This window comes from Antedon bifida, chromosome 10, assembly GCF_963402885.1.
Source record: "Antedon bifida chromosome 10, ecAntBifi1.1, whole genome shotgun sequence".
NCBI lineage: Eukaryota > Metazoa > Echinodermata > Crinoidea > Comatulida > Antedonidae > Antedon > Antedon bifida.
Window position 1 is genome coordinate 8,855,293 of NC_136235.1, and position 16,640 is coordinate 8,871,932.

General features: G+C 34.4%; 1 protein-coding gene across 1 annotated transcript; it reads right to left on the reverse strand.

Annotated features, from left to right (window-relative positions):
- Window positions 1–1,026: 1,026 nt before the first annotated feature.
- On the reverse strand, window positions 1,027–10,228 carry LOC144853820 (acid sphingomyelinase-like phosphodiesterase 3b). Its single transcript, XM_078711668.1, has 6 exons — window positions 10,077–10,228; window positions 7,045–7,243; window positions 5,161–5,408; window positions 3,065–3,225; window positions 2,045–2,225; window positions 1,027–1,844 (listed from the first exon to the last, which is right to left on the reverse strand). Exons 1-6 carry the CDS (start codon window positions 10,180–10,182, stop codon window positions 1,324–1,326), a joined length of 1,416 nt encoding a protein of 471 aa, XP_078567794.1. The 5' UTR covers window positions 10,183–10,228; the 3' UTR covers window positions 1,027–1,323.
- Window positions 10,229–16,640: the final 6,412 nt, after the last annotated feature.

The following is a 16,640-nucleotide window of genomic DNA, read 5'->3' on the forward strand; positions in this document are numbered from 1 at the left end:
TCAACTCAACATCGAACGAGCGCAATTTCAGTGTCAACTTCGCTATCAGCCTCTGTAGTATCACCACGACAGTCATTATCAAAGTCACTACCATCATCACCATCAACGTCTTTGCGACAAAGGTCATCATCATCATCATCATCAAAATTTGTTCATATTAGCCAGATACCTAACATTCAAGGGTTATCACCCGGAGAGACAATTCTCCCAATCCAATATTTTTCTAGTGCTTCGTCGTCAGCATCCTCTTCATCTACCATTTCTCCAACCCAGAGCGTCCTTCAACCTACTAACATCAGGACTATCACCCGGTGAGATCATTGTCATCACAATGGCCAATTTCATCATTCTGCATTAGGCCTAGCTTCGATGGTTCTTAGACTTCTTTGACAATTAAGACCACCTCACCTCAATTCGTTAACAATGGGGATGTCACACTACAACATCTTGATCAATACTGCCGCCCGTGAGGATCCTTGATAGTTCAAGTTTTTCTGACCTTTCTAATCCTGTAATGCTTGGACATGGCAGCTTTTGTCGCGTTGACCTTATGCTATCAGGAAAACAACACCTAGTTGCCGTCAAGATGGCTTATTTGGACTTTATAACAATTCCAGTGAAGCACGGTTTGAAATAATAATGAAAGCACGTGTTATGGAGTTGTTGAATGACATATGGTGCAGCCGTTCGTTGGAGATACTGTCACCATTATTATGTTCAGCACAACTTTACTGAACGTCGTGTGAACCGGACAACCGTCGGGCAATCTTGATTATATATAAAAGACGTCGTTATTGCTCTCAACACCATGCGCCAAAGAGTCCTTCTCCATAACGACGTCGCCAGCAAGGAACATCCTCATCCACCATGATGGAGGTGTACGAAGCTGTCAAATTTTGGGATGGCCCAAGGGGAAATCGCAAGCTAACTTTTTCATCGTTAGACGAATTGTCCCAGTACCCCTTCTGTAGTGTCGCGTTTGGCACGCCATAATCAGTTGTTTAGTAATAAAGTAACTAAGTAGCATCTCTCACAAAATCGTGTTTTATTTTATTCATTTGACACATCATTACATTACTAAAATATAGCCTACTGTAAGACCTACCGGTATACCGATTTTAGAATGAACATTAATTTGTATATGAACAAGTTATTTAAATGCATGGCTAAATATGTAGTTCAGGAGACTGCAAAATATAAAGCTATTGATCAATTGTAGGCCTATAATAATTATTTTAACATACATAGTCGTTACGTACGGTGAAAAAAATCAACCATTTTACGCACGTGTTTTTAGTGTCACTGAAAATAAAATGTAACTGACTAAATGATTAGATATCTTACGAACCATACTGCAATGATTAAGCCACCAAAACAGATATTGCAAATCGGGCGGATTTGAACCGCACCACCAGGTTCGCCAGACCCATCGATGATGCATTGGTCAAATTGAGTGTAATCAACCTGAGTAATAGAGCATACTTGAGTAACCCTACAATCTCCAGTACACGTGTTGTTGTCATACCCAACACTGTTAAACAAATAATACCGATTAAAATATAAGTTGTTATTCTCAAAGGTATCAATTAATGAATTTAGAGATTCCGTTGTGACGTCAGAAATGTCGTAAGCGTCGACTGCGCTATACTCTTCCTCCCACATTGAACTTTCTGCCGAAGAAACCTTACGCAGGTCAAGATAGTACTGTTGCCAATTTAGAAGTTTGCCGTCTTTTGGACTATACGTAAATAATCGAACACTTGGATTATTTGGTCCAACTCCACTTAAGGAAGTATTCCATGGTGTCACTGCAGGGGAAAGGAACAGGGAACTTATCGGCGTTCCTGAAAGAAACAATATAGGGCCTATGTATTATTTTAAAATGTTTTTAAGACGCACTGAACAACATCCCACTGTATAATGTTGCTTCAGTACACACTAATAAAAGCATCCTATATTGTAATTTAAGGATTATGAAGAATGAATAAATTTTTTAAATATCCAAATTAAACTATAAACTCATAAAAGGGAGACTATACCGTACCGTCATTGTCATAAAATATTCTAAAACTGTCGTCGTGTTGATGAGCAAACAACTGGAAGGTAATGACATCATGGAATTCCCGGATAATGCCAATGTATCGCTCGTTGAACTCGGGATAAAACCAACATTTCCTACGTGAGCGCTCAAAACATCCTGGCGGAACGTGGCCAACAATAACGACCTGTGAATAAATCATATGCACAACATTATATCACGTTAATCAATATGTTATGTTTAAATTCAGGTTAAGTGAGACATAACACTCTACGCGTCCTTATTTCCGACGAATAATTTCCACATGGCAGTTAAGTTAACAATCAACATACATCACGACTCAGTTGCTTCTTAGCACAGCAACTATGTATACATTTAAAGATATATTCTCCCACTGAAAGAATTAAAAAAAAAAAATTTAATGTGCCATTTTAATGTCACATAATATAGTTATTCACATTTATTCTAATAAATGAATATGTCAAAACATGAATATGTTAAGAAATGAATACGTTAAGGAATGAGTTTGCTAAGAAATTAATTTTATTTGAAAATGTTATAAGAAAATGAATACGTTAAGAATTGAATGCGTTAAGAAATGCATGTGTTAAGAAATAAATGCGTTAAGAGTCTAATACGCTAAGAAATGTATATGTTGAAAAATTAATTATGTTAAGATATGAATATATTAAGAAATGAATATGTTAAGATATGAATGTGTTAAGATGTGAATATGTAAAGATATGAATTTAAAATTCCTACGTGTAACTGTTGTTATTTTTATTGTAATTTGAACCTTGGAAGGCAAATTTCATTTACTTTGTATTTGACAATAAATTTTAACTTGAACTTGAACTTGAATGTGAAATCAATATGTTAAGATATGAATACGTTAAGATATGAATATGTTAATATATAGGAAACCCTGCAGAAGGTTCTTTCGGACTTTTTCATTATTAATCTTTGAACTATTTTAAACAAAATGTTAATAAAACTATTCCCTTAAATGGCAAAAACCTTACTTACCATTTCGCCATCACGTCGAGCATCTGTTAACATTTGTTCCAGCCAGTTGAATTGTCCAGCCGGGTCCGTCAAGTTTACGGTCAGTTTATCGTTAGTATAATAAAACACAGTGTTTAGACCAGCAAAACGATAAGGTCCTATTTTTGCTGTGTAATACGTTTCTAAAATAATATATAATTCATTGTTTAAGAGAGGAGATCTATAGGCCTACAGTACCAGTATCGTGTACGGGATGAAGTACTGCAGGATGTGCCTCGTGTCGGGTGAAGACAAACCTATATACTTTTTGAGCAATCAAACGTGTAATTAATTTTTAGTCGCGTGGACGCGACTCTATAGTTCACTATGTCGGTCTGTCTGTCGGTCCGGTATTACTATGCGTTTTATCGCTTTTCTGTACTTTTTGAACTGTTTTGATGTACAGAAAAGTTTTAAAGTACATTACTTTTTGAAAGTTCATTTTTTCTGAGAGCACGCGACTTATGGCTGTTGGCCTTGTTAACATTAATGTGTCGACAAAGACAGTTAATAACAGAGTTGTACATAACGGTCAGTTTTGGAGGTCAAATGTCATCGTGTTGAAAGGAAATTTAATTTTAAATTATTGTTTCTAAAAATGTGAGTACCTTGTCTTTTGAAGGTGGTTGTTCTCACAGCCATAGGTATTGCATTGCTTGTTTGGAAGCTTTCTGTATTAATATGATTCAGTTGATCATTGTATTTATTTAGCATTTTAATCACTTAAGCCAATTTTCTATTAAGCGAAATGAAATATTTTCATCTACTTTTTGTGAAAAATTAGGCCTACACAGCCAATCAGAACTAAACAAATGTGAACAATAATTCCCCTTTAATTATAATCATTTAATATAATTTATTTGATTTCTTTGCATAAACAAAATGCACTTCTATACAGCAATATTAATATGATATATAAATATAACACATTGTTGGTAAACAATTTTAGAGTTTAAGCACATTTTTGTGTCATAATTAACAGAAAAACTTATTAGGCAACGTGATTTGGCTGTCGGGTTTAGGCCCTACTCTTTAGCCTTTACTTTTCCCAAGGCACTATAAGTTGAATAGATTTGTTACCTCCGCCAAGGAGGTTATGTTTTCACCCCTGTATGTTTGTGTGTGTGTGTGTGTTTGTGTGTGTGTCTGTGAACATCCTGGAGGCCACAGTTTTTATCCGATTCTCACCAAATTTGGCAACAATGATCTATGCCCCAAAAGCTCGGACGAGTTCGAATTTGAGGGGAAAAGGTCATAGGTCAAGGTCACAACTAACACAAAACTATTTTACTGCCTAGAAACCACAGTTTTTATCCGATTCTCACCAAACTTAGCCACAATGATCAATGACACATCATATAATTGTGGTTAAATTTTGAAGGGTCAGGGTCAAAGATCAAGGTCCACAAAAAACTAAAAAAAAAGAAATACAAAAATAATAAAAAAAAAAACCTCAGTGGGACTTGAACCAGCGATCTCAACTGTGAGAGGCTGGATACATAACCATTACACCACACTGCCATCCACAACTTTGTAGTGTGCAGTTAACATATTAACACTTAGAACTAATAAAAAAAAATGTAAAAAAAAAATATTCAGGGTGCATTTTATGTAGGGGAATTTTACAGTAGGCGGAGGTTTGTACTCTCGGAGTACCCTCTAGTTTAAAATTAAATTTCCTTTCATTTGACACCAAACACGATGACATTTGAGGTCACTGACCGTTGACTCACCTCCACCCACCCGTCACCCGAGCTCACTTTTATTGGGTGAATTTTGACATACCTACCAGAATCAAGTGAAATTTTCACAGATTGGCCTTAAAATGGTCTAATTTTGGGATAAAATTTGTTGTGGTGTAGGCCTAAATAGTCTCCCGGATATTTTTCGTACCTTATAAAAATCGATTCTTCCTATGCATTTTGTCCATTTTAATATTTTAAATATTATCGTGTTTTTATCGAATCAGTTAAACAACTTGCTTCTACTATAATACTAAATTGAGACGCGAGATGTCTGACATATTAGTGAAATAGTTTGCATTAAGTATGTCGTTATGGTAGGTAGACAAAACTTACTTTCTCTGAATAATTCGGTAGCATTCGGAAATTTGTCTAACCACGGCTTCCACAGATCGGTGACATTACTGTAGAAATCGGTCGGGTTCGGCGGAAACTGATGCTTAGGGTGATAGTCATGATTGCCGAATACTGGTATGAACTTGGTCGCGGGGAATGCGTCCATTAAGAGTTCAGTGATGTTGGTGATTGTAGAAAGTACTGAACTTTGGCTGAGACTAGCGTCTGGAACATGTGGAGTATCATCCCTATGATTAGAAATAAAACGATTAAAGCCACGTATGGAACGCCGTTTACACAACATTTTGATGATATGAATTTTATGACGCGATATGTGAATGAAATGCATCGATATGAATTGCTCTGAATCGAATATTTTGAATGACATGTTTTGAATGACATGTTTTGAAATAAATGTTTTGAAATAAATGTTTTGAATGAAATGAATTGAATGAAATGAATTGAATGAAATGAATTGAATGAAATGAATTGAATGAAATGAATTGAATGAAATGTCGGAATGAAATGTTTTGAATGAAATATTTTGAATGAAATGTTTTGAATTAAAAATGTTTTGAATGAAATGTTCAAAAACATTTCATTAAAACATTTCATTCATATCGCGTCATTCAATTCATATCGGTGCATTTCATTCACATATCGCGTGTCATAAAATTCACATCATCGAATTGTTGCGTAAACGGCATTCCATAGCCACGATTACACTGACCTCGCCTCGGTCCGGTGGCCGGGAAGCGATATTTGGCGTACATAAATTGGGGACCTTATGTGAAAGATAGCCGAACTACCATCTAAATATAACTAAACCTAGCCCTCTCTATAATCTCTCTCACACTATAAATTAAAAGAATAGCTCATGGGATTCGAAACCCATACATCGACGTGTAAAGTCCATAGTCTAATCCACTCGACTAGCTACACACAGACGGCTCGACGTATTAGCGAATTGCAGTTCTTACGTCACACCTTATGGATATGACCAATGAATATTCATGTTTATTTTGTGACGTTTCATGATTATGTACGAAAAGAAATATCGCGGCCGGGAAACCTCAGGTACATTTTATGTTTCATCAGCATTTTTTTTTTTATTAGGTTATGGCAGAAACTATAGACGTACTGAATCCACACATGAATATTCATGTGACGGAGAAGTATGGAAATAGTTATCACGCGGTAATCGAAAATGAGCTCTCTCGTCGCGCTGCTAGTGCAAGGGTAGCTGCTGCAAAAACACTCACCAACACCATATAGCCATGCCCTTCGTACGTATACTATTAAAAATTGAGTGTAAATTACAGTGATTAAGAATTTGACACTATATTGTTCTAACCCTTCCGAAAAAAAATTTGTTTCATGTTAGTCTAACATTGTAGTTTCATTATTCCATATATACATAGACAAATATAAACGCTATTGTTCCTACTAAACATCATCAGATACCACCAGATACCTACTAGAGCAACACATCCTACAACCAGAGAGCAGCCACCTGCTTGAAATTGATTATTAATGGTATATTACAAATTTCAAAGCTTAATTCTGTCAGGAACTGATAAAATTGAAGTTAAAAGTGAATTTCTCGCCGTCGCAATTCCAGAACCGAATGCGTTTGATCATCATAATAGTAACGAAACGAACGCGTTCATCCGTGTCTATACGAGAGGAAATCTTGGCCAGGATTATATACGAACACTGGAAAGTTCAGTGAATTGAGGCTTTTTTATATTATAATCAATTAACTGAATATAATAATATGCCTAATGTAGGTATAGGATAAACAAAAACATTGTTTAATCGTTAGGGAAGTAACCAATCTCACTTAATCCTTGATAATTCATTATAGTTAGGTCTCAAACGTACCCTGTCCATATAATGAAGTCCGGGTTTGGTTCAATTTCTTTCATTGCATACACACTAGCGTTGATAAGCGACCATGGAGAATCGCAGGCATAGTCCCCTAGGACATCTGGTTCTCCAATCTTTCGACAACTGGACATTGGATAACTACCATCACCATAAAATTGGTCGTAATGAAAGTCTGTAACGTGCCAAAATTTCCCTGCAATGATACGTTTTAGGTTAATAATTAAGAACATTAACCCTAATATTGTAGGCCATGTATTTGGCGAAGCTAAGAAGGAGAACCTCGTATTATATTGTCCACCTGAAAAAATAATTCTTAACAAATGTTTGTTGAATATGCCATTTTAATGTCACATAATATTATCCAATTTGACCAAAAATTATTTACATGAAAAACTATACTTTAAACAAAAAATCAAATTGATTGCCAGCTGCAGGAATTGGGGTTTTGGTTGAATGTCATTATTACAATTTGTTTTTTGGCCTATTTAATATCAGTGCGTTTTGTTATTATCAGCTGATCTTGATCATTTCCCTTAAGAGAGGTAACAAGATTACAGTAATTAACTATGCAGGGCCGTACCACTTTACTGAGATGTAAGTTTTACAGAATGAAAAAAAAACAATGGCACATGCTGGTGCTAAAAAAATATTGCAAATAGTAATAATTCAACCTTATTTATATTGGGTGACCCTAAACAACGTAGGCTGACAATCAATCATCATGATGAGTTATACTGATGTATTTCTGTCTGTGTGTGACAGTGGCTGTATGTATACTAACCCCCACTCGTCTCAAAGATGTATGAGCCAGATGTGTACCGACTGGACCTACGACGGTTTAAGTCCTTATATCCGAGAAGACTCGTTCTATATTCTACTATTATTACATACAGCCTATGTAAATACGTATATCGTAAATCGTATATATCCTCGAGTACGATGATATTGACTGAGTAATTTTCGTGTAATTATCGTGTCCCTGTCATTAAACATATAAAATCCCGCAAATTCTCGAGTACGATGATATTGACTGTGTAATTTTCGTGTGGCAACACTCGCGTTTGGCGATAAATAAACAAAAAGTCATCTACTGAGACTTGAACTCGCAATGATTTGTCCACATCATACGAGACAACGTTTTACATGCTGCGCCACGCAACTTGCTTGAAGAAATTAATCAACTAAACTGTTTAAACTATGCATACATAGCGCCCTAATTTGTAATTAGCCCTCCCTAGATGTGAGACCGTTTGTGATTGGTTAACACTCACGGTAGTAGCCAGGTACGCGCGGCGCGCTGAACATCCGGTGATTCGGCTCCTCGAAGAAGACGAATTATTATTTGTTCGGCCTACCTGATAATAATATTATTATCATTAATGTAGGCTTATATTGATGGAAATTCTTCTGTTAATTTAAACGACCTAGGCCTAAGTGAATATTTTAATGCCAAGGAATCATTAATTAGTAATTATTTGTATATTATTCTTTGCAAGGTAAGGTGATGCAACGCCAAAAGGAGGCCTCCTAGCTAAACCCGACCCAGCAGTAGATATTCAACTTGTTGTTGGCTATGTAATATAACCAAAGAACTTATAAGTTCTTTGATATAACAGATATCGCCTTTTATTTGACAACCCCTTGGGAATGATATTATATTATATATTATATATTCCCTCGAACAAAATATCATTCCCAAGGGGGTGTCAAATCTTATATTTAACCTCTAAGCAGGCAATATCTGTATAATTACCAGTGAGGTAAAGCCGAAGGCTAGAGGGCGTACTCCAGACTGAAAAGTGATTCCAACAGGAGGGGGAACCAACAAGATGGCGGCCGTAAATGTGTTCAAAAACATTATTATTTAATATAAAAAATAATAATCTAATATAATACATTAAGACCACATAAATAAAATTAAGAACACATATTCTTGTCAAAGCACAGTGAAGTTTTTATAAAATTAAATATATAAGTATTGTTAATCGCAATAGAATGAATAATTTCTTGGTAATCTAGCATTTTTTGTATACGAGGATCATATCGAATGCGTTCGCATTTATACGCTTAACGCGCTGCGTTGCGTATCGTTAACGCATATAGGCTCAACACATACGTAGTAGTGGGTACTGCGTAGGGCATATCTGATTGGTTGATTGCAGCCGCCATCTTGTTGGTTCCCTCTCCATGGAGAATCACTTATGAACTGCTATAACATATACTCTTTGCGATCTAGCCTTCGGCTATATACAATCTTTGGTTCAAAAACATTATTTAATATAAAAAATAATAATCTAATATAATACATTAAGACCACATAAATTACAACACATATTCTTGCCAAAGCACAGTGAAGTTTTTATAAAATTAAATATATTGTTAATCGCAATGGAATTAATAATTTCTTGGTAATCTAGCATTTTTTGTATACGAGGATCATATAGAATGCGTTCGCGTTATACGCTTAACACGCTGCGTTGCGTATCACTTCAATCTGGAGTAAGCCTTCGGCTTATTACATCTCTCTGGTAAAAACTCAACACGAGCGATGTGTAAACTCAACACGAGCGATGTCAACATAACACGAGCGATGTGTAAACTCAACACGAGCGATGTCTACATAACACGAGCAAGGTCAACTTGACATAGTCTTAGTTATGTCCATCCTGGCGTGCCACACTCGCTCTCTAAAACATGAATTGTATCAACCATAGGTTCAGATTTTTCTTTAGTGGGGCCGGGCCAAAACCAAGAACCTCATGGCAAAACGGCACGTATACAATGCGTGTAATGTGTGTCATTGAAGATATCCTATATCGAGACACGTATGCTATACTATGAGGACAGATTTAATTTAAGTTATTTTACTGAACATTGATCAGGAAATAATGTACGTAAGCCGTACTTTGGAAGTAGTTCTGTACGAGCATGGTGTATACTCTAGACAGGGAATAGCTTGTTACTTGTTGCTTTACGGCGGATATTGTACTTTGTTCGAAGAATCCAATGATCTTTGTCTTACTAACCTGTAGTTGGTTCACAGACAACTGTGTTTACACTTGCTAAAATAGCAATCCATTTAAACATTGCAGTCATTGTTATAGCACTGGTAGCCACCTGTCCAATTTTCATTCAAAAGAGTGAGTAATCTAATCTTTCAATAGAGACTCTGAAAAAAGGGGAAATTCCCTATACTATATAGTAGCCAATGATCGACGCGTGGAATTATACTTCCTGTATCTATATATACATTTACGTAAGGGAAAAATTCGGTAAATCGCGAGTTACTTCTAGAATGTTTACTTGATGGTATTAAAGTTGGTTCGTACTTTCAGTACTGATTTTAACCACCTGATGTAACCCTCTTTACTAATTAAATTGAGTTAGAGAATTAGTTATTGACAATTAAAACGAATTTAGGTTCAACGATTTGCCCCAAATAGGGGTGTTTTTCAATCGTGGTATACACTGTTTAATGGATGTACATCTTGAAAAATACCCTCGCACAACATACGAGGATGCTTCGCCTTCTCCTACGATAATTGTTTTTAATAGCTGAAAACAGGTTGAACAGCTTGAGTACAGCATCATACTGTTGAAAAAAAATACTATTTAGATATAATATATAGATTTAATATACGTTTATACAAATGTATTGATTTGCGATGAATGGAACATTCCAATCTGTTTATGAAGCTTGAAATTCCTCGGTAAATAGAGGGCGCATTATTTCGACAAATGCTTATGATTAGAAATAATAACACTGAGAGTGGCTTTCGGATGATTTTAGATCCAAGATCGATAAATGAAGATCCATCAAACTGGGAGTGTAGTTAGGATTATAAGAACTAAACTAGGTCATTTTTTGCGGCTATAGCTCACGTTTTCGGTCACCATCCAACCAGCGAATTAGGCCTACTGATGTGTACATAAACAAGAATACAAAATAAACTTTATTAGGCCTACTCATACAACATCAAATAAAAAGTTATGAAATCAAATCAGGGCAAATCAAATCATTTTTGGTCGCCATTTGAATCGAAAATGTCTTACTGTGAGTGTGGGTACTGTTAGATAAAAAATATATACAAATAAACGTTATTACTGTGACTGTGGGTAGGCTCTACTGTTAGATATATAAATGCATAATGCTTCTCAACGTTTGTATTAATTATTCATTATAAAAAAATATAAACGTCGTAGTGGTGTATCGTTACATGTACTTTACTATTTCAATCGACTATAACAGGGACAGTTTTAACGAAGTATTATATTGTAAATGTTTTACTGTATTTAGTGGTACATTATTTATAGGCCTATAAATATATCCTCCGGTACGTACATTTGAAATCGCCAGATTGTTTACGCTGAAATTACTGTGTATTTCAGAACCATCTAAGTACACCCTATTTTCAAAAAAGGAAATAAGTTAGATCTAAATAACTATAGGCCTACAGGAATTTTTTTGACTTCTTGCGTATCTAAGATTTTTAATATAATTAGTGCTTTCTCAATAACTGATTTTCTTGAAGAAAGGGATGTTCGTTCGGAAGTACAGGGAGGCTTGTTGAACCCACAAATGTGAAAACGCCCACAAATGTGAAAACGTATCACCCACAAATGTGAAAACGACCACAAATGTGAAAACGTATCACCTACAAATGAGAAAACGACCACAAATGTGAAAACGTATCACCCACAAATGTGAAAATGACCACAAATGTGAAAACAACCACAAATGTGAAAACAACCATCGCCCACAAATGTGACCTTAAAAACATCGAATCGATCACATCGAATTCAGATTCAGATTCGATTTATTAAGTCATTCATACATAGTATAATGATAATTGTTTTCTTGGCAGAAAAACACAAGCAAAACAATACATACATAATATTTACATTCGTGATCAACTTGGAACTAACAACAACAACAAATGATCAGCAATAAAAAATACAACAGACCTAATGACCTATCTTTGAAACTCACTGTTGTATAGTCTAATAGCGCTAGGTAAGAATGAAAATTTATCTCTATTTGTTTTTACTGAAATTGTTGTTAATCTTCCAGATCTGGTAACTACTAACTTATTGTTGAGAATATGAGATTCATCAGCTAAAATACTATTTAATTTAGATATCATTCCATCATTACACATTTGTGTAATACCTTTAATTTCGACACCAGTAATTTTGCTTGCATATTCTGTTTAACTTACTCAAATTTTTCTTTGTTAGACCATTTACCAAAGTAACACAGCAAAAGCTTAAAACAGATTGAATAACACTTTGATAAAAAAGAAATAAAGAATCACGGCCTATATTATATTGTTTCAACTTCCTTAAGGAATACAGTCGTTGAACACCTTTAGCATACACTTTGCACGTATGTGTATCCCAACTTAGATTCGTATCTATCCAAACCCCTAAATATTTATGAGACTCTGGATTTTCAACATAATTTCCGTCAATAACAAGTGGAATGTGATTAACATTTTTTCTGAAGTCAAATATAAGCTCTGTGGTTTTTTTAGAATTAATACACAAATAATTAGTATTACACCAATCTAAAACCCTTGTTACTTTTTCTCTATATACAAATTCATCCCCTCCTGTAATAAGACCAGTAAAACATGTCATCCGCAAACTTGATAATGTTACATGAATTAACATTACATCTTAAATCACTAACATATATTGAAAATAAAAGTGGGGATAACACACATCCTTGCGGTGTTCCAGTATTAGAGTCAATATAATTTGAATAAAAATTGTTAACCGTAACTCGTTGACTTTTACCAGTAACAAAATTGCTTATCCATGAATAAATAAGGATATACATTCATTGTCATCAGCTTCCTCAATAGTACACTTGGCCGAATAGTATTGAAAGCGGAACTGTAGTCAATAAACAATGATCTTACATAACACTTTGCCTTATCTAAGTGCTCATAGATTGGTTGTAAGAGACACAAAGTAGCATCCTCTACGCTTCTGTTTGAACAATAAGCAAATTGGTATGGGTCCGCTTGATTCTTTGTTTCTTTAATTAACTTGTTTTTAATCAATCTTTCAAAACTCTTCATAACAATAACGATGTTTGGAACTATACGTACATAATAGTAAGCCAACGTGTTAACAACCACATACTACAAGTAGCAATAGTATATATGACCATTGACCTTGTAGTATCGTGTGCACGCGCAAAAAACATCGAACATCGACTTGGAACTATACGTACATAACAGTAAGCCAACGAGTTAATAACCACACACTACATACAGGTAACAATTTAACCATGACCTTGTAGTGTCGTGTGCGCGCGCAAAAAACATCGAACATCGACTTGGAACTATACGTACATAACAGTAAGCCAACGATTTAATAACCACACACTACATACAGGTAGCAATTTAACCATGACCTTGCAGCATCGTGCACGCGCGCAGCAAATAACAAATGTCGTCTTGAACTATTACGTATAGTACATTAAACCAATGAGTTAATGCAAATATCGCGCGCACGAGCAGCAAAATAGTCCAACGCGTTAACAACGACACTAACAGACGTATCGTGAACACACGAGTATTGAAACAACTCAATATAATCATGATATATAAATGTACGTATTAACTCGATCAAAATTGTTTGAGTCTAGCACTAAATTTGATTTGATTCTTTTTTTTACATTTGTGGCCGAAAAAGTCTCCCTTTTGTTTTCACATTTGTGGGCGCTGTTTATTACATTGGTGGGTGATTCGTTTTCACATTTGTGGTCGTTTTTACATTTGTGGGTAATACGTTTTCACATTTGTGGTCGTTTTCACGTTTGTGGACGTTTTCACATTTGTGGGTTAAACAAGGCTTTCGGCCTTCCTATAGATGCGAAGATCATATCTTTTTTTTAAAGAGTATAGCAAGTATAGCGTTTACAACAGGGTAAGCATACATGCATGGCCTTCTTGGACTTCTGAAAAGCATTTGATAGTGTATGGAGAGACGGTTATTGAAGTCGATTTGGAATACAAGTATAAGAGGAAAGGTATGGATGATGATTGATATGCTTTATGCTAAGTTAAAGGTAAAGTCTCCTCTGGTATAGGCCTAATTGATACAGATATCTTTGATATTGATCAAGGAGTAAAACAAGGGTGCGTTCTGTTCTATTTAACATCTACATAAATGAGTTTCCCAAAATGTTAAGATCCAATGATATAGGTATTAGAGTAAATGATACATGGGCTTTTTTTGGCTGATGATATTGTATTATTAGCCAAAAATAAACAGGAAATGAAAAGAATGTTAGATCTTGCAGGACATTTTGCTAAGGTATGGACATTTTGGTTTAATTTTGAAAAATAAAATATATTGATAACTGGTAATGGAAATTAGGTAATGGCTTTATATCTGAAACTGAATCATATAAATATCTCGGTGTACATATTTCTCATAAATTAAATGACCATATACAAAAAAAGGTCAAAGATTAATAGCATACGTTAAATACATTATCAGTAGCTGTGTAACTTTAATAGAGTATATTATGGGATACTGTACGGAGATCCCATCTATCAACTATGGTTGTTCAGTATGGTGCTCTTTAAGTAGAATATATACACTAGAGCGTCTCCATCTCCAAATGTTCGTTATATCTTAAAAGTACCTCGAAATACGCCTGGTGCCGCCTTATAATATGTAGAGCTTGGTTCGTTTTCCAATTAACGAGATCCATAACGCTCTTTGTATGAAATACTTCCATAGAATTATAATGATGGAAAACTATCGATGGCCAAAAGTTATATATTTTGGAATGCTACAACATAATTGTGAATTTAAGGACTTAAGATATAAGTTTCTATCTTGTATAAACGATATTCTCTTGAAGTGTAATTAATTGTGAATCCAAAAATATTTTCACCACTCTTTAATTACAAAGAAGTCTACTTTTCAATTTATGAAATTTTAAGAACTCTATAATGATAGATGAATGTAGAATTTAATTAAAAAACAAATCAAGTCTCCACATGTATAAAACATTAAAATCAAGACCCGGACAGACAAAACTAATTTTGAAGGTGCTGTATTAAAATTTAAAGTTCGTTCAAATACTTTATTACCTTTGAATGATAGAACTGCAAATTGGAATATTGATAATAATAAAAAAAAATGTAAATTATGTGGTACAACTTTGGACGAAGACATCTATCATTTCATCCTTAATTGTCCAGCTTTAAATAATATACGTAATCAGGAATTATTTAATTTATATGTGGATATGTATAGAAATGGCAGCAAAGATATGTTTGGTACATTTTATACTTCTCATGAAAATGACAAAATATAAATATACAATATAAATATATATATATTTTGGGATTCTCAGATAATTTAATTGATGAAGAGTGTAAAAATATTTTGGATAGTTTCTGTAAAAGATACCTAAAAAGAGCATGGAAATTTCGTAATGATTCACTACTCCATGACTCAATAACTATTTTATCTACATTTCTACATTAAGTAGGGAGGGGACGGGGCGTGGTGGGTGTTTGTAATAAGCTGTGTTATCAGTTGATTTTATTTAATAGGGGTTGATAGTTGTTTTTTGCCTTTTCTGTATGTAAATTAATTAATTGATTGTTATATTTTATATTGCTATTGTGAAGGATGCACCTTTGTGCTAAGTGTGCCACCGATCTAAAGGTGTAATTACAAATTTTTAAAAATAAATAAATAAATTGGCCAGGCTTTAACGCCCCCTAAAATTTAACAGCCATGTCCTTTTAAATAAAATAATTACTATTTTTATTCTGCAACCCGATGGATCGTTTTTATCATTTTGTAAAGTCAGCTTGGCAAGATAATGTATCTCGCCATGACGTCATACACTCTTTTGTGAAGTCAACTTGGCAAGATAAACTATCTCGTCATGTCGACATAAACTCTTTTGTAAAGTCAACTTGGCAAGATGATGCATTTCGCCATGACGTCATAAACTCTTTTGTGAAGTCAACTTGGCAAGATAAACTATCTCGTCATGTCGACATAAACTCTTTTGTAAAGTCAACTTGGCAAGATGATGCATTTCGCCATGACGTCATAAACTCTTTTGTGAAGTCAACTTGGCAAGATAAACTATCTCGTCATGTCGACATAAACTCTTTTGTAAAGTCAGCTTGGCAAGATGATGTATTTCGCCATGACGTCATAAATTCTTTTGTAAAGTCAGCTTGGCAAGATAAACTATCTCGTCAACATTGGCAAAAATGATCAATATTTTCTTAAATAACCTTGAAGAATAAAAAAATAATTGATAAGTAATAATTTTCTTTTTTATACTTTAATGTAAGCAGCAAATGAATACAGAAGATGGATGGCCAATTAATGAATGATGGATCACCTGTGATTAATTCAATTTGTCTTTTAGCTTACCTGTAAACAGCACTTTATAAATTATTATTAATATCATGATATCAAAATAATATTACTGCCGTCATATTTTGACACCATAATCACTGTCACAATCAATAACATTTGTATTTTATTCCTTATAGCAGCATAACAAGAATAAACAAGAAATATTTCTTCCAAAA

What these genes read in the sequence shown, in the direction of transcription:
- LOC144853820 (XM_078711668.1), bottom strand. Translation starts at nt 10,182, where the DNA reads ATGAAAATTGGACAGGTGGCTACCAGTGCTATAACAATGACTGCAATG. An exon ending in TGTCTGTGAACCAACTACAG is followed by an intron (nt 7,244 to 10,076) that starts GTTAGTAAGACA and finishes GTATCATTGCAG; the next exon opens with GGAAATTTTGGCACGTTACA. An exon ending in CTCGACGTGATGGCGAAATG is followed by an intron (nt 2,226 to 3,064) that starts GTAAGTAAGGTT and finishes ATTTATTCACAG; the next exon opens with GTCGTTATTGTTGGCCACGT.